At 38.8% G+C, this 25171-nt stretch overlaps 1 protein-coding gene, 1 long non-coding RNA gene and 1 pseudogene across 5 annotated transcripts in view; 1 reads left to right on the top strand and 2 right to left on the bottom strand.

Annotated features, from left to right (window-relative positions):
- Positions 1-13668, bottom strand: part of Aasdh (aminoadipate-semialdehyde dehydrogenase) — a 30362-nt gene extending 16694 nt beyond the window's left edge. For 2 of the 4 annotated variants that reach the window (XM_026386146.2, XM_026386167.2), the window contains exons 1-6: positions 13602-13668; positions 12644-12808; positions 11483-11749; positions 10128-10248; positions 7024-7340; positions 1592-1784 (exon numbers count right to left, since the gene is read on the bottom strand). In XM_026386146.2, the coding sequence (XP_026241931.1) occupies positions 1592-1784; positions 7024-7340; positions 10128-10248; positions 11483-11712 (861 nt within the window). In that variant the 5' untranslated portion in view covers positions 11713-11749; positions 12644-12808; positions 13602-13668. Of the gene's footprint in view, positions 1-1591; positions 1785-7023; positions 7341-10127; positions 10249-11482; positions 11750-12643; positions 12809-13533 lie in introns of all 4 variants that reach the window. The other 2 variants (XM_026386155.2, XM_026386163.2) reach the window with 2 other exon arrangements.
- Positions 13669-14151: 483 nt separating this feature from the next.
- Positions 14152-25171, top strand: part of LOC144257280 (uncharacterized) — a 36879-nt gene continuing 25859 nt past the window's right edge. Inside the window, exons 1-3 of the long non-coding RNA XR_013344415.1 lie at positions 14152-14239; positions 15786-15836; positions 16663-16706. This is a non-coding gene — a long non-coding RNA (uncharacterized LOC144257280). The remainder of the gene's footprint in view (positions 14240-15785; positions 15837-16662; positions 16707-25171) is intronic.
- On the bottom strand, positions 20615-20784 carry LOC113180955 (small ribosomal subunit protein uS14 pseudogene; annotated as a pseudogene).

The following is a 25171-nucleotide window of genomic DNA, read 5'->3' as shown; positions in this document are numbered from 1 at the left end:
CATCCCAAGCCCTATTTTGTATTTTATTTAGAGACAGGGTCTCACTGAGTTGCTTAGCACCTTGCAGTTTCTGAGGCTGGCTTTGAACTTGCAATCCACCTACCTCAGCCTCCTGAGTTACTGGGATTACAGGCTCACCATACCTGGCTTGAAGAAATTTTTTAAAAATATATTTCCTTTTAATCATGGGTTTTAAATCTTGCCAAACACATTTTTCTGCATTTATTAAGATAAGCATGTGCTTTTTTGTCCATTGCTCTTCATGTAATGTATTTCATCATAAGTCAAATATATTTGAGATAAATTCTACTTGGTCACATTTTTTAGAGGAAACACACTAGTCCAAAAAAATTCAAAATATTAAATTTTGTACTTGGAGCAGAAATTTATCATCCTTCTCTCTTATTACATTAGATAAAACATGATATGCTAAAATCCTAACATCTATGGAATAAAATTAGGAAGTAGTGCCGTTGGAAGGTGATTTGGCCACACAGGCTGAGCATTCATGAATGAAATATATGCTGACAAAAGAAGCCCAAGGGCTGGGCACAGAGTAATCACAGCATCTCAGGAGGCTGAGACAGGAGGATCTAGAGTTCAAAACCAGCCTCAGCAAAGCCAAGGCACTAAGCAACTCAGTGAGACCCTGTGTCTAAATATAAAGTACAAAAAATAGAGCTGGGGGATATGGCTCAGAGGTTCAATCCCCAGCACAAAAAAAAAAAAAAAAAAAAAAAAAAAAAGAGGCCCAAGAGAGACCCTTGGCCCTTCCATCATGTGAGGACTCAGTTAAGAAAATGATCCATGAATCAATGAGCAGGCCCTCACTTAAAACTCAATCTGCTGGGGCCTGATCCTGGGCTTCCCAAATCCCAAAACTATGATAAATAAATTTCTGTTATTTATAAGCTACCCAGTCTATGGTGTTTTGTTATATCAATTCACATAATCTGAGACACATACATACCAGGAACTGTGCTATACCACTCTCATTTAATTTACATACCATATGAAAATAATATTTCTATTTATGGATTAAACACAGTTTCATAGCAGCTAAATAAACACTTACTTAAGATATGATATGTACATAATTTTGTTAATTCTCTCTTTAACCATTTACAATGTAATGTCTTAGGTTTGTGTACCATATATTTCCCAAGTACACATTTGAAAAGCATTTTAGAAGGCCAAACTTCAAAAATGTTTTTAGAGGTTATTGTAAATGCACTGATATAAAAATTTTAAAAATTTAAATTCCTAAGTCAATTATACTTTACTTATGTTAGTTTTTGATACACTTAAATTTTAAGATAGGAGATATCCCATAGCATGTCCAAAAGATTTGAATCAAATTCCTTTAGTTATTATATAGTAAGCACCAAATCCACAATAATTTTCTTGATAGAATTAACTGATTTTTAAATTTTTAAATAAACAAATGACATCATGAAGGGACAGAACTTGGTAATCTAACTTGATTATCATTAATCTATTGCAAAGAACTAAAGAAATATAAAATTTCCCTAAAACATTTAAAATATTAAATAATAAAAACCAAAACACTTTATTTGCTCCTAAAATGTACCTGCAGAACAGTCACTCTGTGATGGGAAAAGAGAACCTCAGCTAATTTTGATGAGAGCACTTTGACAGAAGGTGGTATGATAAGCAGAGAGGCACCACTTGATAGAGCCACAAACATTTCCACAACGGAAGGATCAAAGGTCAGAGGTGAAGCCAGAAACAAAACATCATCTTGTGTGATGTCAAAAAGCACCCTAAGGCAAAACAGAAGGTAGTCATAAGAATGTCTAACATTTTGTAAACACAGACTCTAAAAAAATATTTACGATGATTAAGTTTCTGAATGTTGTGCGATTTTATTCTTCCTTTAGATTAACAAAAATAGTGCTATTAATTCTGGAAATCCTTTTTATAAAAGGATTAAAGTCAGTTTAAAGCAATATTCATTTTTTTATTAGATATATTTTATCATCAGTTATGGCTTTCTTTTTAACTGATACCAAGGACTGAACCCAGGGGCACTTAACCAATGAGCCATATCCCTCGCTGGCTTTGAACTTAGATCCTCCTGCCTCAGCCTTCCAAATTGCTGGGATTACAGGTGTGCCCCACTGCACCTGTCCTTATGATGGTTTTCTGATACATTAACTTGGATAGACAGAACTGTAGTTCCCAGAATTGCCTTTCTAGCATGATTCTCCTTAGGGTGAGAGAGATGAAGAACAGCAGGGTGGCAGCTGCCACTTGGTAGCACACACACTCCTCCCAGTTATTCAATCAAACCATAATTTAGGGCTAGGATTGTAGCTCATCAGAAAAGCACTCGCCTAGCATGTGAGAGGTGCTGGGTTTGAACCTCAGCACCACATAAAAATAAACAAATAAAATAAAGGTATTGTGTCCAACTACAACTAAAAAAATATTTTAAAAAACCCTAATCTTGGCTGGGGTTGTGGCTCAGTGGTAGAGCACATGCCTCGTATGCATGAGGCCCTGGGTTCTCAGCACCATATAAAAACAAATGAATAAAAAATAAATATATGTGTCCATGTACAACTAAAAAAATGTATTTAAAAAAAAAGAACCTAATCGAGTCGTGTGGGGGAGGGTGTGTATTGGAATTGATGGGTACTTTACCATTGAGATACAACCCATTTTTATTTTTTCATTTTTCATTTTGTGACAGGTCTCACGAAGTTGCTGAGGCTGACTCTAAACTTGATATTCTCCTGCCCTAGCTTCTAAACCACTGGGATTACAGGTGTGCAACTGGCCTAATCTAAAAGCTTTAATCAACCTCTTTTATCAATTAGGAGATTATGTTGAATTGGTTGGATGTAATCAGTTGAGACCTTTATTAGAAGGGTGAGCCCTTTTCTGAAGAGCCCAGAGACACCAGCTGGGTCTGTAATTAACTTCCTTCTGCCTGGGTTCTTTTCTGACTAGCCTGTTGTTAATCTGATGCCCCTGGGGTTCCAGCCTGCTCCTGATCATCCTTTCCTGACTGCCTGCCTATGGACTTTTGCCTGCTCCCACAACTGTGTAGGCCAATTCCTTGTTTTAACCCTGATATATCCTCCTGGGTTTATTCTAGTAAAAATCATATTCTGAGATAGTTTTTTCAATGATGCTTAATAGAGACCCTTAACTCCCTTTCTCCGCTATTTGGCATTTTCTTCACAGGATCTAAACAGAGAGTAGAACAAGAATATATGGTTAGGATATTACAGGGCATGGAAAGTCAGCATTGAACCTATGGCACAGAAAACCCACTGTATCTAAAAGCAGAGATAACCCTAAAACACATGAGCTTTTGGGGTATACCTCATATCTAAACCATAACAGATATATTCAATATAAGAAGAAGAAAAAGGTGGAATGGAAGGAATGTTTGAACACACTATTTGTGATACTGTGATGGTTGTCTAATAATTTTCCAACCACAATATGAAGCACATATGGTTGTATGAGGACACACTCAGAGTCCTGAAGTTGTTATGTTATTTCTTTAAGCAGAAGACATTTGAGATTCAACAAATCAAGAAGAAACCTTCAGCCAGGCGCAGTGGCACACACTTGTAATCCCACCAGCTTGGGAGGCTAAGGCAGGAAGACCGAGAGTTCAAAGCCAGCCTCAGCAATGGCAAGGTGTTAAGCAATTCAGTGAGACCATGTCTCTAAATAAAATACAAAATAGGGCTGGGGATGTGGCTCAGTGGTCAAGTGCCCCTGAGTTCAATCCCTGGTAACCCCAAAAAAGAGAAGAAACCTTCATGGAGCTTCCCTTTTCTGACTAAAAGCAGAAACTTCTGAGAAATGAGGCTGCAGTAAAACACCTCCTCAGGGTGACTTTCCCTCCTAGGAAGGCCAAGGAAAAGCCCAATAAGAACCAGTGTATTAAACAACCATCACAGTATCACAAATAGTGTGTTCAAACATTCCTTCCATTCCACCTTTTCTTCTTCTTATACTGAATACATCTGTATGCTTTAGATATGAGATATACTTGAACTAAGTACTTTACCACTTAGTCAAGTCCCACTTAGTCAAATCCCTTCCCCCAGGGGAAGTTTTTGGCCATAAAGGAGACAGGAAGGCTCTTTCAACTCAGTATAGCATCATCACAAACTTTTTCATCTCCTGTTTGTGTTTCTGAACCTATTTGTCTTTACTTATTCTTCCTACAGAAGTCTTTTCTCCCCATCTCTTTTTACAACTAAAGTATATATACATACATACATATACATATATATATATATTTTTTTTTTTAATTTTAACCATTTATCAAGCTACTTCTCCTGTTATTGTCTTTTATCAGTCTATTTTGTTATTGTCTTTTATCAGTCTATTTTGAGGTCTCCAGGCAGTGAGTTTACTGGGGAAAAGAGAGAAAAAGTTTTCCCTCCCTTTCTTTGGGGTGCTGTAGATTGAATCAGGGACTTATGTGCAATACACAAGCATTCCAAGATGTATCCACACCCCTTTTGTATTTCATTTCGGAATGGGGGACTAAACCTGGGGTGCTCTACCACTGAGCTAAATTCTCAGGCCTTTTTGAGACAGGTCTTGCTAAATTATCCAGGTTGCCTTGAACCTCCAGTCCTCCTGCCTCAGGCTCCTGAGTAATAGGATTATAGGTTTGCACCACCACACCTAGTATTTCCTCCCATTTTTTAATCCCCATTTTAAAACAGAGAAAACTAAAGTCCCCGGAAGTTAAGTAACTTTTGCAAAGTCATATATATCATCTAATTCTTCTTCTTCTTCTTCTTCTTTTTGTATTGGGGGTTGAACTAAGTACTTTACCACTTAGTCAAGTCCCCAAGTCCCCAACCCTTTTTATTTTGAGACAGGGTCTAGCTAAATTTCTGAGTCTGGCCTTGGACTTACAACCCTCCTGCCTCAGACTCCCAAACTGCTGGGATTACAGGCAGGCACCAGAGTGCCCAGCTTTACATCAATTAGTAAATATCTTTTAAAAAATACTTCAAAATTGTGCCTTCCTATTTTAACTTACTTAGTATTTATCATTAATTTAATAATGTGATACAGAAAAAATGTCTATCTAAAAATCTGGTTTTAAAAATGTCAATGGAGGAGCCAGATGCAGTGGCATAGATCTGTAATCCCAGTGGCTCAGGAGGATGAGGCAGGAGGATTCTGAGTTCAAAGCCAGCCTCAGAAAAGCGAGGCACTAAGCAACTCAGTGAGACCCTGTTTCTAATAATATACAAAATAGGGCTGGAGATGTGGCTCAGTGGTTGAGTGCCCCTGCGTTCAATCTTTGGTACCTTCCCCACCCCCCCCAAAAAAAAAAAAATGTCAATGGAGGGCTGGGGATATAACTCAGTTGGTAGAATGCTTGCCTTGCATGAACAAGGCCCTGAGTTCAATCCCAGGCACCACAAATAAGTAATCAAAATAAAATATTAAAAAAAAGTTGGGAATATGGCTCAGTGGTTAAGCACCCCTGAATTCAATCCCCAATACAAAAAAAAAAATTTTTTTTGACATATGGGGCTGGGGATACAGATATAGCTCAGTTGGTAGAATGCTTGCCTTGGATGCACAGGGCCATGGGTTCCAACCCCTACATTACAAAAATAAATAAATAAATAAAGTCAATGGAGAAGAGAAATCAACATGAAAAAATAACAAGTCTCTTTAAGATATGTAATTATAAAAATATTTAATAAAATTAATCTAAACCAAAACATAAAAGGATATAGCTTGGTGAGTATCACTTCAAGGACTATATTTAAAGATTATCAAACTAAAAGGGGCATGGTGTAGTGTGCCTGTGATCCCTGTGACTTAAGAGGCTGAAGCAAGAGTTCAAGGCTAGTCTCAGCAATTTAGCCAGGCCCTCAGCAATTTATCAAGACCCTGTCTCCAAATAAACAATACAAAGGGCAGGGATGTGGCTCAGTGTTAAGCACCCCTGGGTTCAACCCCCAGTACGAAAAAGAAAAAAATAAAAAGATTACCAACTCCAGAAGTAGAAGAGTAGGGGCATACCAAAATAATAGAAAGAAATGTATTTTGTTTTTTACTGAGTTACCTTTTTAGATTGTGACATAAGGAATTTTAAATTTTCATTTCATTTCTGACTCAGTAATCAAACTTGGCTATTGTCCAATAAAATAAAACAACTCCTTCAAAACTAAAATTCTTGTTGAACACAGGGTTGCACACCTGTGACCCCCAGAAAACTGGGAAGTTGATGTGGGAGGATTGAAAGTTCAAGCCCAGCCTGGGCAACTTAGCAAGACCTAAAGAGGGCTGGGAATGTAACTCAGTGGTATAGTATAGCTGGGTTCAATTCCCAGTACAACAAAAGAAATACAAATTACATAAGACACATAAAATTTCATGTAATTATAAGTTTCATATAACTTTTTTTTTCTTTTTTGCAGCACTGGGAATTATTCCCTTTCTTGATTAACTACACCCTGCTGGTTCACTCTTCCTCCTCTACTTCTTTATTCACAAATTGAGAATCGCAACTTTAGTTATTTCTTATCTTTTGGCCACATCATTAGCCAAACTCCAAAATACCACCAGGGAGAGAATTTAATGAAATGCAAATCTTTTAATCATTCTTCATCGTCTAATAGATTAAGTTCAAATTTCAAGTGGAAATTCTAAGCTCCTGCTCTCCCACGCTTTCCTTGGTCCTGCCCAGACACATTCTAACAAGACAAACCCCTTTTCCCATGCTTCTGCTGGTACCTCTGCCAGAAACACCTTTCTGCTCTTTTTATTAATAATTGGGAAAAAAAAAAAGCTTCTAAACATATCATTCCTTTGATTGGCCTGGATCAAAAGGTATACTTGTTGGCAGAGAGCTAAAGTTCAGATAGAGATGAGCAAAGCAAACACAATTACTTAGTACTATCCATTTAGAAACAAGACACACAAAGAATAAATACTTAAAAGTCCTTTTCTTTTTAAAACACAAGTTCTAAGAAGAATTCACATAACAGAACTTACTGAAAATGCTGAATATTTGGTAGGATACATGCGTGAGGCACTCTGACAATCTTTGGTGTCCCTGTAGTCCCCGATGTGTGTAGAACATAGGCTAAGCAATGCTTTAGTCTCACATCCATGTGTTCTTTTTCTTCAATGCTGTTGTTCTCAGACCTCATGCTGTTTTTTCTTTTTTCTTTTGCACATTTCTCTTTTCTATCATTTAACTTCAAGTTAATGTCAGCATTTTCCCAGTGCAGTCTGAAGAGTACCAGATCTTTGTGTTCTACTGTGACTGTATCATAGTTCAATAATGTTTCATGTAAAGATGTGAATTTCTATGTTGGATTGGGAACAAAGTTTATATTATTAATATGTTAAAAGGAATTTCTTATATAGAAATAACATGAAATACTCATTTACTCATTCAATGTGGTTTTTTGGGGGGATGGAGTATTCACTATACAATCCAGGGATAAAAAGACAAGAGACATGAAGAGTAAAGTGCTGTCCTTATTTTCAAACTCACCTTCAAAACAGACAAAAACCTGCAACTGCAATGCAGTTTGGCAAATGTAATAAAGACATGTTCTTGAAATATTAACGGAGGCAGAAAAGGTTAGACTGAACTCTGCATGGATGGTCAAAAATTGCTCTACAGGTAATATCTGTGTTCTAAGTAGCTATTCTCACTGGGCATGGTAGCACATGGCTATAATCCCAGAGTCATGGGAGGCTGAGGCAGAAGGATCACAAGTCTAAGACCAGCCTCAGAAATTTAGCAAGAGCCTCAGCAACTTAGCCAAACCCTGCTTCAAAATTGAAAAAGTAAGGGCTGGGGCTGTAGCTCAGTGGCAGAGAGCTTGCCTAGCACATGTGAGGCACTGGGTTCAATCCTTAGCATCACATAAAAAAAATAAATAAATAAATAAACAAATAAAAGTTCTTAAACATTTAAAACAAATGGTAAACACTCCTGGGTTTGATCCTCAGTAACACTGGGGGGAAAAAAAGATACCTTAAAGCTGGTCCTGAATTCCAAGCTACTCAGGAAGCTAAGGCAGATTGCAAATTTGAGGCCAGCCTTGACAACTTAGCTAGACCCTATCTCAAAATAATTTTTAGGGGGCTGGGGATGTGGCTCAAGCGGTAGCGCGCTCGCCTGGCATGCGTGCGGCCCAGGTTCGATCCTCAGCACCGCATACCAACAAAGATGTTGTGTCCGCCAAGAACTAAAAAATAAACATTAAAAATTCTCTCTCTCTCTCTCTTAAAAAAAAAAAAAAAATTTAGGACTGGAGATACATACAGCTCAGTGGTAAAGCACCTCTGGATTTGATTTCCAGTACCACCCTCCCCGCACCCCGACCCGCGCATGCACACACACGAAAGAGAGAAGAGAATAGCTTGATATTAACAATTCTCATACCCAACTAACACCCTCATGAAACTTTCACCAAGGTTAAGAAAAGTAAATAATCTATCCCCATTTCAGTTTTGCTTATTTATGTACAATAAAATAACCAATTTGAGGAGAAGAGAAAACTTTGGCCAGATTCTAATGTTTATTTTGAAAACACTTTTAAATATTAACCATTTTAACACTTCAGATCTCTTTCTAAGCATCTTATTCTAATACCCATGATTCTCTAGGAAGCCTCATTCATCTCAAGCGCTTGTTACTCCATATGAGTGTATGCATGCACACACATGTGCAACACACACACAATGCATTTTGGTTACTCCCAAATATAAATTGGTTCATATAGGAAATGGGTAAAAACAATCTAAGTTGAATATATCTTCTATAACATTCTTCTTTGGTAAAACAATATTTTATAAGTCACAAATAACACTGAAATATGAGCTGCTTCACACTGCTGAATATGTAATTCTTGTTTTTAAATCAATGATTCTTAGCTACACTTTTGCTTGACAGACACTAAAAAAATTAAAAAATTATGAAGTTAATTTCCCAGAAAGGTTTGGTCTTGATTATTATTCTTTCATGTTTTGACCAATGTGCTTGCCATAAATAATCAAAGATCAAAGTTTCGGGGCTGGGGATGTGGCTCAAGCGGTAGCGCACTTGCCTGGCATGCGTGCGGCCCGGGTTCGATCCTCAGCACCACATACCAACAAAGATGTTGTGTCCGCCGAAAACTAAAAAACAAATATTAAAAATTCTCTCTCTCTCTCTCTCTCTCTCCCCTCTCTCACTCTCTCTTTAAAAAAAAAAAAAAAAAAAAGATCAAAGTTTCAAGTATTAAAAAATTTTTCCAGTATAGGAAATACATTGGAAACACAAAAAAAATCGTGAACAATGCACAGATATCATAAGATCAGAGGATACTTTCATGCCATAGAGTAGTGGCTCTTAATGAAGTGCTAAGGGTGAAAGGTGCCAAGAACATTTGGCAATGAGGCAAAGTCTGGATATTTTTGGTTGTCACAACTGGGAGGTGCTACTGGTATCTAGTGAGTGAAGGGCAAGAAATCTGTTAAACGTTCAATAATATACAGGACACTTCCCACAGTAAATAATTACTCCACCCAAACTGTCAATAAAACTGAGCCTAAGAAACTATGTGTAATGGTTTGGATATAAGGTGTACCCCTAAAGTCCCTCCTGCATAAATGCAGATATGTTCAGAAGTAAAATGATTAGATCAGCAGAATTATAACCTAATCAGTGGATTAATCCATTTGATGGATTAATAATTTGAAAGGACTAACTGGGTGTTAACTGTAGAGTGGTGAGGTGGCTGGGGCATCCCTTGAGAATAATATATTGTCCCCTAGCTCCTCCTTCTCTCTATCCTTCCCAGCTGCTATGCAGTAAGCAGCTTTCCTTCACCTAATTTTTGGCCATGATGCTCTGCCTCACCTTGAACCCAGAGAGACAGAGTCACTGAATCACCGACTGAACCTCTGAAACTGTGAGCTCAAAATAAACCTTTCCACTTCTAAGTTGTTACTGACAGGTACTGGTCACAGCAACTAAAAATCTGACTAATTCACCATGCTGGAGTTAGCATTTTCAAAAATTAAGATGGGAGAGGAGGAAATTCTTAAATTCAAAGATAAATATAACATCAAAAAGCAATTTAAACACATAGACTTACATTAATCTGCTTTTTTTCAACAAGAATATACTTTAGATTACATTTTTTCATAAAATGTGTTGACAATGATGGTGGTGAATCTGGATCAATAGGAGCATAAGCGGCAGGAACCTGGAGAATTCTAAAGAAACAAGTAGAGTCAGATATAATGTCTACCAAATATAATCCTCCTTTTAGCATTTCTGTCTTTCTATGTACATTACTGTTCACCAAAAATTCCCAGTGTTTTCATGGACAGATCTTTGGTTATTTTATCTTGCTCTTTTTTTTAATTTTAATATTTATTTTTTAGTTTTTCCGGTGGATACATGCTGTGTTTGTATGTGGTGCTGAGGATCGAACCGGGGCTGCACGCATGCCAGGCAAGCGCGCTACGGCTTGAGCCACATCCCCAGCCCTTATCTTGCTCTTAATGACTGAGTATTATAAGATTCTATATTAAATTCTTACCATGTAGTATAAAGAAATACAAGATGTTTTAAAAATTAATGTATTACAGCATAACACACTTGACTAACTGGCCACTACTAAAATACCAAAAAAGTAGCAAAACCTATTTTCTTTTTCTGTCTACTCAGACTGGTATAAAAGAAGCTAATCATCCACATGCAACTTATTAGTATGCAGATTATGCAGACTTCACCTAAATTAGGACACCTTAAGGGGGAAAAAACCCTACCTTTAAATTTCTGTATATAGCAATATTATATAAACAAGATCAAACATCATTTAGTCATGTTAAGTAAAAATACTCTTGAGGTAACACTTGGGAGACACTAGATCTTCACATATTGTAAATTCTCAATAAACCTTTGTCAATGATTGAGTAAATTTTGAAGCATTTTTTACTTTATAATTATATAATTAATCTAAGACATATCCTATGGGATGAATATTGACTTTCATTGGTTGGCTGCATTTATTTACTGCAGAGTCCTAAAACAGAAATCACAAAAAGATAACATCCTAGAACAATTTAACTGATTAAACACTTTATAATCATTTGTTTAAATAGGTGTTTTTTGTTTTGTTTTGCTTTATTTTTTTTGTACTGGGGATTGAACCCAGGGCCTGGAGCTTGCTAAGCAAGCATTCTACCATTGAGTTACATCCCCAGTCCTTGTATTTGAGACCAACTGGTTTTGAACTTGTGATTCTCCTGCCTCAGTGTCCTGAGTTGCTACGATTACAGGCCAGCACCACTGTACGTGGCTTCATATCTCAATTTTAATAGACATTCTCCAATATTTTCATTCATTTACTGAATCCAGTAGTAAATAAAACAGTAACTTGCAATATACTCTTGTACTAAAAAGAGTAAGTTATTGCTAATTAAGAGCAATGAAAAATATTACCCTAAAATCCAAGAGGGTAAGTTTATTCCAGGTTGGCAGTAGAGACCAATTTCACGAATTCCTTCAAAGTCACAGTGTAATAGCAGGAAATCTGATAGTTCTGAAGCAGCATTAATCACAGTCTTGTAGGTATAATAAACTGGAGGCTGGTTGTTGCATTCATCAAAACAAACAGCTATTTTGTCCAAATAAAGGGAAGCAGCCTGTTGTACCAGTTCCTGAAGAGTCATTTCATTTAAGTTTATCCAAATATTGGTGCCAAGGACTCTAGCCATACACAAAAATATTAGGGTGAAAGGGAACCTTAGGAATTTAGTCCAAGGAGAGGGAAAACCTCATAAAAATAACTATCAAAATACATAACTATAGCACCTGTGAATTTAAAAAATGTTTATAGTACCTTTATAGCAACAAGGTTAAAAATTAACTTGATATAGCCAAACTAGCACTAAGTTAGAGCCTGAAAAAAACTGAAAGATGTAACATATACAGAAATGAGAATGAAAAAGATATGTAGACTTCTTTCTCAACTGACCACAATAAAAAAGGAAATATATTTGAAAATTAACCAGTAAGCACCACACACTTTATTTTTTTTTCCTTTTCCTTCAGTTACTGCTACAGATTGATCAAGCTGTGTAACACATGAATACCAAACTGCCTACACTGTGTAATATATCATACTGAGGCATTCTTACAAAATTTAGTCTATGTGCAAAAGATGCATTTTCCCACTGTGAACGCAAAAATACATCCAACAGTTAATTTCCCACGTGATAACAACCTGATTAACTACATTAAACTCCTCAGAATTATATCAAAGTAACAGCAGAATTATAAAATAAATTTTTTTTAGTTGTAGTTGGACTTCATACCTTTATTTTATTTATTTATTTTTATGTGGTGCTGTGGATCAAACCCAGTGCTTCACACTTGCTAGGCAAGCACTCTACCACTCAGCCACAACCCCAGACCCTAAAATCTTAAAAAATAAAATGTCACTTAAAAATATTTTTAGTTGTAGATGCACAAAATAACTTTTTATTTTTTTACATAGTGCTGAGGATCATATTCAGTGCCTCTCACATGCTAGGAAAGTGCTCTATCACTAAGCCACCACTCAAGTCCCTAACATGCCATTTTTAAATTATAACAACTCACCACAGGGATCAATATAATAAAATGTTTTTCTATGGTTAATTTCCAGTTTTCCAGTGGGAAAATCCAATTTGTCCCAGGTTTTCATTTTCTTTCATTGATTTGTAAATACATAATTTCTCCAATAAAGAACACTCTACTTATTAGCTGTCCAGACATTTCTGGGTCCTTATAAGAAAAGCAACAACAACAACAAAAATATGGTAAGCAGATTTTACATATAATGGGTATCAAGTTTAAGTTATTTGCTATTTTACAACTTACAGGCCGTTAGTCATCAGAGGTTTTAAAACTGTCAGCAATAACATGGGCAAAACTCTGGGTTCAATTCCCAGCACACCACAAAAACAACAAAGAGAAAGAAGAGTGTTAAATACGGACTCTTTCTAGGTTATTGGGTATTTTAAAGATGAGCAAGTAATTTTTCCTTATCCACCTGCGTCTTCAGTATGTAACTACGTTTAACAATAACGCACTTTACAGCTTTCAAAACAGTTTTTTCATTTGTGCTCCATTATCACATTAGGAAGTAGCAGGCAAAGCAAGTTTCTTTCCTTCTTTTTTCGGGGGGAGCGATTGCGGGGCGAGGGTTATTGACTGAGCCCAGGGGCGCTTTACCATTGAGCTACACCTCCAGCTCTTTTTAAAAATTTATTCATTTATTTTAAATTTTGAGACAGGGACTTGCTAAATTGCTGAGGCTGACCTCATACTTTCCAGTAAACTACGCCTGTAATCCCACAGCCTCCCGAGTCGCTGGGATTACAGGCGTATTTACTTCCACTTAATGAAGTGACTCGCGAGATCACACAGGTCACGTTTAATCCGCACCTTAAAAGCCCATCAAACCCCACCAACTCAAAGCCTAGGAGAGGTTCTGCGGCTGAGCAAACCTGTGCGGGGGTCGCCATCCATCCCCTCCTGCTCAAAGAACCCTGCCCGACACCCCAAAGCGACTCACTGGGACGGTCCCTCAGGGCGGTCAGACGGACCCGGAACTTTTCCCAACAGCCCACGCGGGACGCTCCTCGCTGAGACACAGCAGTTACCCAGCAGCCGTAAAGCTACACCGTCGTGCCGCACTTCAAGTAAATCTTCCGTGTCTCTAGTTGACGTCACGCCGGCGACCCCGGATGGTAGCGCAGCTCTGCCTGGCCCCTTCGGAAACCAGTGGCGAAAAGCCGAGAGGGTTTGGTGGGTTCTTGCTAACGGTTTTCGGCCTAGGCGCTGAGCCGAGTCACGCTGCATCTCGGACAGGGATTGCAAGGACTTTGGAGTGATCAGTGTAAAATCTCACCCTTTCCTACTTGCCAAGAAAACCCTGGACAAGAGTCTTGAATTTTGACCCCCTGTCTCCTCATTCATAAAGGGAGGATTAAAATGTCTCCTAAGGCTATTATAAAGAAGAAATCTTTGTGAAATATGGTAATGATTGGCTTTCATTCACTCGACATTTTCTGAGAACTTTGCCCAAGACTGATGGGGATAGTGACTGCAGTGGCGAAACCTACAAGCAAAGTCCCTTCCATGATGAAATTGACGTTTTAAGAAATCCGCAACTTTTAATAGGATCCGTAAAGAAAACAAAGCAGTTCTGAGGTGAAGTGAATTCCCTAAGCCCTGAGTACAATAACTGGTGTCTGTGAAATAGAACTTCCAAACTTCCTCATGCTGAAGACAAGCGCCAAGGAAGCTTAAACTAATATTCTTAGGCTGGCTAAGCACAACCTAGAGCTTGTTTCTATAATCTATATAGAATCTATAGTCTATATCCATCCTAATCTTTGTTTCTATAAATTGTAACCATTCTGTAAGACCAGTGGAGAAACATGGTAGTTGCTTCTCCTCGTTTTGATTAAACTGCATAAAATCATTTTTTCTTTTACATATTTTGCTTACAGCTTAGGCCGGTAAGTAGCATAATCCAGCCAGCCAGGATCCAGGCCAGGCAGGAGTCTCTTGCTTGGCTGCAGGTAACACTTGTTAAATTGTTGTATGGTAGCAGAGAGGAGAGAATCAAGCTTCTGTTTCGTTTTCTTTTCAGGAGTAGGGGTGAGAGCAGCTCAGCACCTACAGTACCTGAAAACGCCTAGAATGGATATGTCCTTAGTTGCTGATGACAAGCAGTCTGTGGCATGTTTTTTAATCCAAGCAGGAAAAATCTCAACTGCACTTTTACAGCTTATCACAGGCTTCTCTCTTTTTTTTTTTTTTTTTTTTTTTTTTTTTTTTGAGGGAGATGGTGCAAAAGGTGTGTCTTGTCTTTGTTTCCATGTTTGGGAATGACACCATAATCTACTCAGCCTGATGGTTAATTTCTTCTTTCTTACCCTCTCATATTCATTTAAGACCATATGTCCTCCAGTTCCAAATGTGGAGTGCACAACAATCACAGGCACGTGCCACCATATTCCCTGAGAATATATTAAAAATATATTTTAAAAAAAGAAAAGGAAAAAAAAGGCACTGGATATAGTTGTTGTTGTTGTTTTAAGGCATTCTGCCAGGTGTGGTGCTGCATGCCTGTAATCCCAACAATTTGGAAGGGTAGGCAGAATGATTACAAGTTTGAGGCCAGCCTCAGCAATTTAGCAAGGGCCTAAACAACTTAAGACTGAAAAAGGACTGAGGATGTGTTACAGAGCTGTTGCCTTCTGGGAAACTGAGGTAGGACAAAGACACCCCCCCCTTAAAGCCCAATTCTAGCTATCAAGTCAGATATCAGATGCATCACTCAAGAGTAACAGGCATGAGTTTATTGAACGGACAGGAAAAGAGAAAAGGGACACTCTTTAGGGATAGAATGGGTGCTCTCAGGGAAGAGAGAGACAGTGTGCCTTTGTTGCACTACAGTTTTATTGGGGATCCCAGAGAAGTTTCCAGAGAGTCCTACAAGGTTCACCTCTTGACTTTTGACTAACAGGAAGATGATATCAGACTTTTTCAAATCCCCACTGCCATGACAACTCTAGGTCACCTTGGCTCATACTCTACCAGTTCTAATTGGATTCTTAGCCATAGATTCTTAGAGGGAATTATCTTTACCTCCCTGAGTTTCAGGATCTGGCCTGTGTAAAGGGTCATAAAATTTCCACCCTCAGGGTAACTTGGGTTCCTTATCAACATTCCTGCATTTCTCCTGCAGGTAACACATAGTTTGCTGAGGAATGTGCCATATCCTGTCCACTTAACCCAGGTAGGGCTGCAGGTAAATAGCTTCTTGGAAAAGAAAGCATGTGGGTGTTAGCATAGTGGGCCTAATTTATAGAATTGTTTCCTTACCCTCATGTTCCCAGGACTCATATCTGTTTGTACCCTATCAGATGTACTCAGTGGTAAAGGGTTCCAAGTGCAAAAAAATAAAAATTCAAATTCCTCGACCTCATTCTCAGGGACTCTGAATGTTTCCTAGTGAGAGTCCTTGAATTTACATTTCCAAAATGTCAATGTCATTTCCCGTAGTGCTCCCTTAGTTCAGTTCTTCACAGTCAACCTTTTCTTAAAGCTTTTCCAGTCTTGTTAGGCTCCAGTTGACTTCGTTGCTGTCAAAGTGATCTCTTATTGGCAATATTATCTTTCTTTTTTTAATATTTATTTTTTAGTTGTAGTTGGACACAACATCTTTATTTATTTATTTTTATGTGGTGTTGGGGATCGAACCCAGGGCCTTGCCCATCCTAGGCGAGCACTCTACCGCTGATCCACAGCCCCAGCCCAGCAATATTATCTTTCAACTCTGATATTAATAATAATTGCAGGGAGCTACTCCAAATACACGCACCTTTAAGTCCTGATGCACCACGGGGATCTGAAGGGTCACTGTAGTCTGCCATGACTCGTCACTGGGTCTTTTCCCTAGCTCGGGATAATAAGGTGTAGCCCTGGGAGTGGCCCTAGTAGGCCGCACCCAGAGGGGTTGAGCTACACTCACTCATTCCCTGGTAATTCTACTCCTTGCCTCATTTGAATGATTTCTTCCCACTAAAAGGGTTCAGCACATGCTCTCTCTCTCTCTTTCCAAGGACCCCTAAGGTCGGAGGAGCCATCACAGGACCCAAAGAAAAAGGTATTTGTCTGTGTGTGGTTATTTTGTGCAAACCAGTTTATCTGGAGCGACTTTTGAGTGTTTAGTCATGAAACGCAACAAATAATTTTAAAAAGTGTTTTTTCAGAACTCATTGTTTCTTTCAAATTTGTTTTTATTCTATTGGTTTTGAGCTGGCTTGCCTAGTGTGTTGGAGATCCTTGATTACCTCCCTGTTCATACTTAAAAGTTGAAAGTTCTGAGTCCCTCTGTAACAAAGCAATTGAGGTATAGATTTTTTGTTGTTTTTGGTGTCATCATCATTTTTCCCCCCAGTACTGGGGATTGAACCTAGGGGTGCTCTACCACCAAGTTACATCCACAGTCTTTTTTTTTTTTTTTTTTTGAAACTTCATCTCACTAAGTTAGTGCTTTGGCTGGCTGGCCTTGAACTTGGAATCCTCCTGCCACAGAATCTCTAGCCTCTGGAGGCTGCACCCAAATGGGGGAGACATTTTTTAAAAAATTTTTGTAATTATAGATGGACAGCATGACTTAATTTTATTTACTTTTTTTTTTTATGTGGTACTGAAGATTGGACCCAGTGCCTCATATGTGCCAGGCAAGCACTTTGCCACTGAGCCACAGCCCCAACCCAAGGGGAGACATTTTTTAAACAAAAGTATTTCCTGGAAAAGATGGTTGATTTGTTTTTCTTAGAGCTACTTCCTTCTCACCTCCCTACCATTTCTCCAATCTATTCCTCCATCTCTAACATGCCTTCTTTTGGTACTATAAATTCTACAGAAAGCCCTTAGCAATGCTTCTCTTCTCCTAGGGTTCCCTTTGATATGATAAGGAGATAATGCCTTTATATCTAGGGAGGGTGAACCTGTGACATTCCTATCCTTTTGCCCCAATATTCCCCTCCCATAAAAGCTTTCTGTGCCCTTGATCCCCCAAAAGATGGATATTAGACAGGCCTCATCTCTTCCTCAGAAGCTGGCTTTGAATAAACCTGGTTTTCTACACACTGAATTTTTTTTTTTTTAATACCGGGGATTGAACTCAGGGGTATTCCACCACTGAGCCACATCCCAGCCCTTTTTTATATTTATTTAGAGACCGGGTCTCAATGAGTTGCTTAGGGACTCACTAAATTGCTAGGCTACCTTTGAACTGAGATCCTCCTGCCTCAGCCTCCAGAGCTGCTGGGATTACAGGCGTACACCACTGCACCCAGCCCTTCTAAACACTGAATTTTTAGTAGAGCAACAACAACATATGTAAAGCCATTCCCTCCTTCTCAGGCAAGTTTGTTGTAAATCAAGAGGGAGAGTAAGTTTGTGGATGTGTCTCAATTTGGTATTACTGTCACTTAATCCTCCTCTTTTAGGTGCCATGCCCTCAGATACAAAGACCCTATTTTATTTTCCCCAGAACAAAAAACCCTTCAACATTAAGTTGGGGAGAGGGAGGATGATAAAAGGTAATAACTCATTTCTAAATAAATTTACAATTCTTTTAGATGCTCTTTTCACACCCTACTTCCAGAAAACATTTTGTGAGCCTTTTAGAGGGTTCTCTGATACAACAGGATTGCCTATTATCTTGGCTCCTGACTGGCTTAGCATTGAGCTGATCCAAATGAAAGTCAAAAGCAGGAAACCATGATGGGACAAAAAAGCTGGGACAGTGAAATATACCCTTGAGCACCATAAAACTATTACCCTCTGTATCACAGCATGTTGCTTCTCTACCTTGTGCTCTTTTCAACTGACTGTCATGAGACCCTGATAAAACCACAGAAGCAGACTGTTGGCACATGATGAAATTGTTACTGGGGAAACCCCTAAATAAACCATCCCTCTAGCTTCACTTGTTCTTTTGTTTAAATTTTATTTTTTAGAAATAGCTGGACACAATACCTTTATTTTGTTTATTTATTTTTATGTGGTGCTGAGGATTGAATCCAGGGCCTCTCACATGCTAGACAAGAGCTCTACCACTGAGTCACAATCCCAGCCCCTTCATTTATTCTTAGTCAACTTAATCAACTTAAAAAATAGAGTCACACAGCTGGGTGATAGACTAATTTCCCATTAGCTTTGCTGTGGATTATCTCTGACCTGTGGGTTATGATGATAATGGTTGCTTAGGCTACTTTTCTAGGGCTTAAGGACACTTTTGCTGAAAACATTGATTCTTCAATTGACTTTGCAGATGTCTGTGTGGTTGGGACAGGATAAAAAGAGTTGGCATCTCTGTCTTTGTATTGCATTTGTTCCCTTTGCTGCCCTAACTTTTGGGTCAGCTCTGTATGTAGAGATGACCATTGCCATCAGAGCAATCTACGTGTTTTCTCAGCAGCTGTAACATCCCACACAGTCCCTTCAATCCTATCCTAAGGAGTCACAAGACCAGGATATTTGCACAGGATTATAGCACTAGCTGTAAAAAAAGTAATTCAAGTTTAGACAAGTTGACCAATACTGCCTGGTGGTACAAATCTGTGCAAAGAGAAACATCTTTTGCAATGTTACCCCTGGCCAGTGGAAGATTATGACTTTAGCCTATCCCAGAAAATCAATAAAAAGCTTATGTCAGGGCTGGGGTTGTGGCTCAAAGGTAGAGCACTTGCTCAGCACATGTGAGGCACTGGGTTTGATCCTCAGCACCACATAAAAATAAAAGGTATTGTGTCCATCTAAAACTAAAAAAAATATTTTTTAAGTTATGTCTCCCTTCAGTTGAAGCTCCAAAGAAAGCCTTGCTTTTGTATGCTACTACTTACTTGGCTCAGTTTAGTTTCTATTGTCACTGAACCAGAAGTTCTTGTCTCTGGTAACACAAATAGCTGAGCCCTTTGCTATTGATTTTACACAACTTTATTTCTATTATTAATTTCCCTTTATCCTTAAGAGTTTTGGAGGGTTTTTTTCAGGGTGGGGGAATACCAGGGATTGAAGTCGGCACACTGTACCACTGAGCCACCCCAGCCCTATTTTGTATTTTTATTTAGATACAGGATCCAAGCCAATGGAATTACAGGGAAAGTCTGTTATACTTTAAAAATCCTATTACTGGGCTGGGGATGTGGCTCAAGTGGTAGCGCGCTTGCCTGGCATGTGTGAGGTACTGGGTTTGATCCTCAGCACCACATAAAAATAAAATAAAGATATTGTGTCCACCTAAAACTAAAAATTAAATATTAAAAACCCCTATTGCTATATGTTTGTTTCCATGAATAGGAGCTATCATTGAGGGTAGCATTTTTTTCCTAGGTTAAGTCTTCAGGTATTTCATTAATGTTCCCAGTGTAAATAGTTTTTACTCAAAATACTTACAGCAGGTAAAGTTTTGTAAATAATAAATTAGCACTATTTTGGTTAAAAAAAATTAAAATTCCTTTACTAGGGCCTCAGTGGTAGAGCATGTGCAAAGCGCTGGGTTTGGGCCCCAGGAGGGGTCAGGGTATCCATTCACTCTCACTTTCAGGGAGTTTCAAGAAAGCAAATGTAGACAACTGCATTTAAGACAACTTTTGGCTGGGTATGGTGGTGCACATCTGTAATCTCAGCTACAGCAGCAAGAAGATTGCAAGTTCAAGGCTAGTTTGGACAATTGAGACCTTGTCTCAAAATTAAGCTTTTTTTTTTTTTTTTGGAAGTTTTTAGAACTTTATTTTATGTACAAAGGACTAGAATGTTCTCTTTCTTTTTTTTTTTTTTTAAAGAAAGAGTGAGAGAGAGAGAGAATTTTTTAATATTATTTATTTATTTTTTAGTTCTCGGCGGACACAACATCTTTGTTTGTATGTGGGGCTGAGCATTGAACTCAGGCCATACGCATGCCAGGTGAGCGCACTACCGCTTGAACCACATCTCCAGCCCGAGAATGTTCTCTTTCATTGGATGGCTGTCTTGGGCAATCCATTTGAGGAAGATCACTTAGTCCAACTTAATGAAGCCTATATCCTTCACGTACTGATGAAACACTGCAGGGACAGGTTGGCGCAATATTTCCAGATCAGCCCATGCCAGTTTGAGCATATGCCGCAAGAGGGAGAACCCTGGCCATATTTTCTCAGGTGACTCCAGTAGAGCTATTGGTGACCCATCTTGCTTTTAAGGGTGCAATGAGGCAAAAGGTCAAAATTAAGCTTTTTAAAATGGGGCTAGGGATATAGTTTTTGCCTAGCCATATACAAGACCCTGGGTTCATTTCCCAGTGAGACAGACAGACAGATAGACACACACACACACAGACTTTTTGAGCTAGTGGTAATCCAGACTGATCATTCAAAACATATATCAGGTGCTCCTAGCAGGAGCACAAGCTTCAGTGGTCCTTATTGCCTGCATCATACCATTCAGACTCTAGCAAGAGAATCCATGTATTCCAGAACAACAGCCCCCATGTATGAGAACAAGCCACAATGTGCCATGAGACCAAAGAGACAGATTCATTGCCTAGAATGTAACATTGAGACTCTTGAGCAAGGTGAGAAAGTATTCTGGGATGACAGGTGTCAATTTATGAGAACTGGACACTATGTGCCATGAGACTTGAGGACGACCAATAGATCCAAATTGCATAGGCTGTAATTTATGGGGGACTTACTGGGAGAAACCTGGTTCTAGGGGACAGCAAGACCAGTTGATCCTCATGATTTGGTTCAAAAGGAAGAGGTTAATATAAACAGGACAGAAGTGATTTCATCTAAGTCAAAATGTACCTGGTTTAGCTTAAGCTCATATCAAAGATTTCAGGCATGTTCCTGGCACTGACGGCATCAGGGTTTGGGTTGTGTAGCTCTGTGTACTGCTCTAATGGTTTCATCTATTTATAGTATTCTAGGAAACCATGCAGGGAATACAGATCAGGGCTTCTCAAGGGCAGTCATCGTGGTTATAACTCAGGATATTGCAGTCAGGTCTAGCTGAATCCCTACATTAAACTGCTTCATTATCTTTCTAGCATCACCTCTCACAGTTGATCACTGCTCCTCTATTCCTATCTTCCACATGCCCTACTCCTGTTACTATGAACTCTGGCCACAATGAGATGATTGGAAGTCTTTGGAGCATCCCAAGTCCTTATCATGTTTTCACACCTGTGTTTTGACTGGATCTCCAGCAGAAACACCTTTCTCTCCTGAGGCATACTGTACCTTCCCCAGGGGATTAGGGAGTACTGGAGATCAAACCCAGGGAGGCTTTATGATTGAGCTACATTCCTAGTCCTTTGTAACAAAACAAAACAAAAAAAAATGAGACAGGGTTTTGCTAAGTAGCTGAGTGCTGGTATTACAGGTATTTACCACCATGCTTGGCTTTCCATGCCTACATGATGAAAGCTTAGACTTCAATTCCTCAGTGATATCTTTGAAGTCATTGAGGATTTACCCAATCCTCCTCAACACCCATCCCACAAACCCAGCATACTTTGGGGAGGGATCATGTGGGCCCTGAGGGTCACTGCATATTCTTGCTAGGTATGCCAAGAATACAAAGCCTGAACTTCTCTTTATCCGGGTCATTTTTCAGGGTTGTTTGAGATGATCAATTTCAGAGTTGAAGTGCTATCTTCCCCCAGAAAAGAGCAAGCTTGTTACTGTTTAAGTCCTATAACAACAAGATGCACGCATCTATCCAGATCAACCCCTGCCACCTCCGTGGAATTTGGGGGCATGGGAAACATACAAACATGAAACTCTGGTTACTACTTTTGCTGTAAACTATCAAGCTGTCTTAGTGGGTACAGTGGTACACACTGAGAGTCCATGACGGCAAGACTAAGTACAGCTTAGTCTGGGCAATTTAGTGAGACCCTAACCCCAAATAAAAATAAAAAGGACAGCTGGGTGGGGTAGCACACACGTATAATTTAGTGACAAGAGGCTGAGGCAAGAGGATCCCAAATTTGAGGGCAGCTTCAGCAACTTAGCAAGACTCTATCTCAAAATAAATAAGTAAAAGGACTGGGGATGTAGCTCAGTGTAAAGGGCCTCTGGTTTCAATCCCCAGTACCTTCTTTTTTTAAAAAAAAAGAAAGAAAGAAAAGAAAAGAAAAAGGGGCTGAGGAGGTAGCTCAATGCTTGGGTGCTTGCCTAAGAAAGGCCTAGGGTTAAATTTCTACCATTACGAGTGTGTACACACATTGGTCTTCCACCAGGAATATCCTTTTTCCTACTGACCTGAAACTATTCTTATTAGCTTTTATGTAGGTTATAATCCCAGATCCTTTCCCAACAGAAACTTCTTATATTAATAAGTACCTCACCAACAGAGCTTCATGTCTTATGCACCTGTTTCGCCAACATATTTTACTGGGCTCCATTCCACTTACGTTGTCGCAATTACAGGGAAGAATCAAATGTCTTTCCCTGCTGATCCACTGAGCCACAACCCCAGCTCAATCCTTGACCCTATTTTTTTTTTTTTTTTGGCAGAAGGACACAACATCTTTATTTTTATTTTTATGTGGTGCTGAGGATGGAACCTCCATCACTGAGCTATGACCATAGCCCTCTTGAACCTATTCTAAAACAAGGTTAGGTCCCTGTTAGGCATTTCTATAGCATGGTGCATTGTTGTTTAGAGGGCTGAGAGAAAATTGTAGCTGACATCATTCTTGTGGCATTTTGACAAGTGACTATGCAAGCAAGAAAGGAGGGATGCAAAAGTCAGGCTATTTACAAAAGGGTAAGTCCAGGGATTCACCAGAGAAAAAGAACCAATAGGATATAAAAAGACTGATATTTAAGGAATTGGCTCACTGATTGTGGGGACTGACTCATGTGACTCTACGATAGGCTACTGGGCTGGAAATTTGGGCTTAACAATTGGGTTTATGAATCTTGAATTCAAATTCCATGTCAGTAGACTGGAAACTCAGTGTGTTGGACTTGAGGATTCATCTCTTCCTCAGGAAACTTCCATCAGCTCTTAAGTCCTTCAACTGATTGGATGAGGCCATACACATTGTGCAGGATAATCTACTCACATGTCCATTGATCAAATACCCTCAGAGCAACATCTAGACTAGAATTTGAACAAACATATACATATGGCATAGCCAAGTTGGTAAAAAAATTAAACATTATTCCTATCATATCCTTTACATTGTCATCACTGAGGCCAAAAAAGTAATTTTCAATGAAGCAAATTCGATTTGTTGAGGAAGTGTGCTTGGGAACTCATTCGTACAGTTTTTCCATTTTCCCAGAAAGTTCAGCATTATCTGCAGGAGATTCCAGAGAGGTTAAAGCATTGGTTCCTGCCACACAACAAATTCCTGGATACATGAGAAAACAGTTATGCACATAAAAATATAGATTTACATGGTATACTATACTTATTCTAGTGTGTCTTGCTAAGGAACATGTAGCTTTTTCCTGAAAAAAAACCTGGATGTTCATTTCCCCTTCTTTTAAGAAAATGATGTCAGTTTTCCTTAGAGACACTGACTAGGTTCTACTTGAATCCAAGAAGGAGGCATTAGGAATTTAAGGGATGCTATTGGTTCTAGAGAAAGATGTTGAAGCAGTATGTATATGCTTATGTGTATCCTTTACCTGTCAAAATGGACTTTAGTATACTAGACTCCAGTACAGGAGAACAAGAGATGCCTAAAATTGGTACACTAAAAAATAGAATGGGCTGTACATTGTGACATTTGCCTGTAGTCCCAGCTACCTAAGGGGGCTGAAGCTGAGGCAGGAGGATTGCTTGAGCCCAGGAGTTTGGGGGCAGCCTATGTAACATAGTGAGACCTTCCTTCTCTCAAAAAGAAAAAGAATTATTTAAAACACAGACTAGATAAAAAGATTTAAATGTAGAGACACTGGGGAACATGGACTGCTATCTTTTGAAGTACATGTGATATATTATTTATTATATTTTTTAATTAGTTATACATGACAGTAGAATGCATTTATGTACTTTGATATATCATACATAGATATGACATAATTTCATTTTTCTGAGTGTACATGTTGCAGAATCATATTGGTCATGTATACATACAGTAAATGTCTGTTTCATTCTATCTTTCCTATCCCCACACCCCCTCCCATCATTTCCCTCTACCTAATCTAAGGTAATGTTATTCTTCCCTAGTGCCCCCCCACCATATTGTGAATTAGCATCTGTATATTAGAGAAAACATTCAGCCTTTGGTTTTGTGGGATTGGCTTATTTCGCTTAGCATGATATTCTCCAACTCCAACCTTTTATTGCCAAATGCCATAATTTCACTCTTCTTTAAAGCTGAGTAATATTCTATTGAGTATATATCCCACATTTTCTTCATCCATTCATCTATTGAGGGACACCTACATTGGTTCCAGAGTCTAGCTACTGTGAATCGAGCTGCTATGAACATTGATGTGGCTGCATCACTGTAGTATGCTGATTTTAAATCCTTTGGGTATAAACCAAGGAGTGGGATAGCTGGGTCAAATGGTAGTTCCATTCTCAATTTTCAGAGGAATCTCCATACTG

The sequence above is a fragment of the Urocitellus parryii genome, chromosome 10 (assembly GCF_045843805.1).
Source record: "Urocitellus parryii isolate mUroPar1 chromosome 10, mUroPar1.hap1, whole genome shotgun sequence".
Lineage (NCBI taxonomy): Eukaryota > Metazoa > Chordata > Mammalia > Rodentia > Sciuridae > Urocitellus > Urocitellus parryii.
This window is presented reverse-complemented; position numbering and strand designations above follow the sequence as displayed.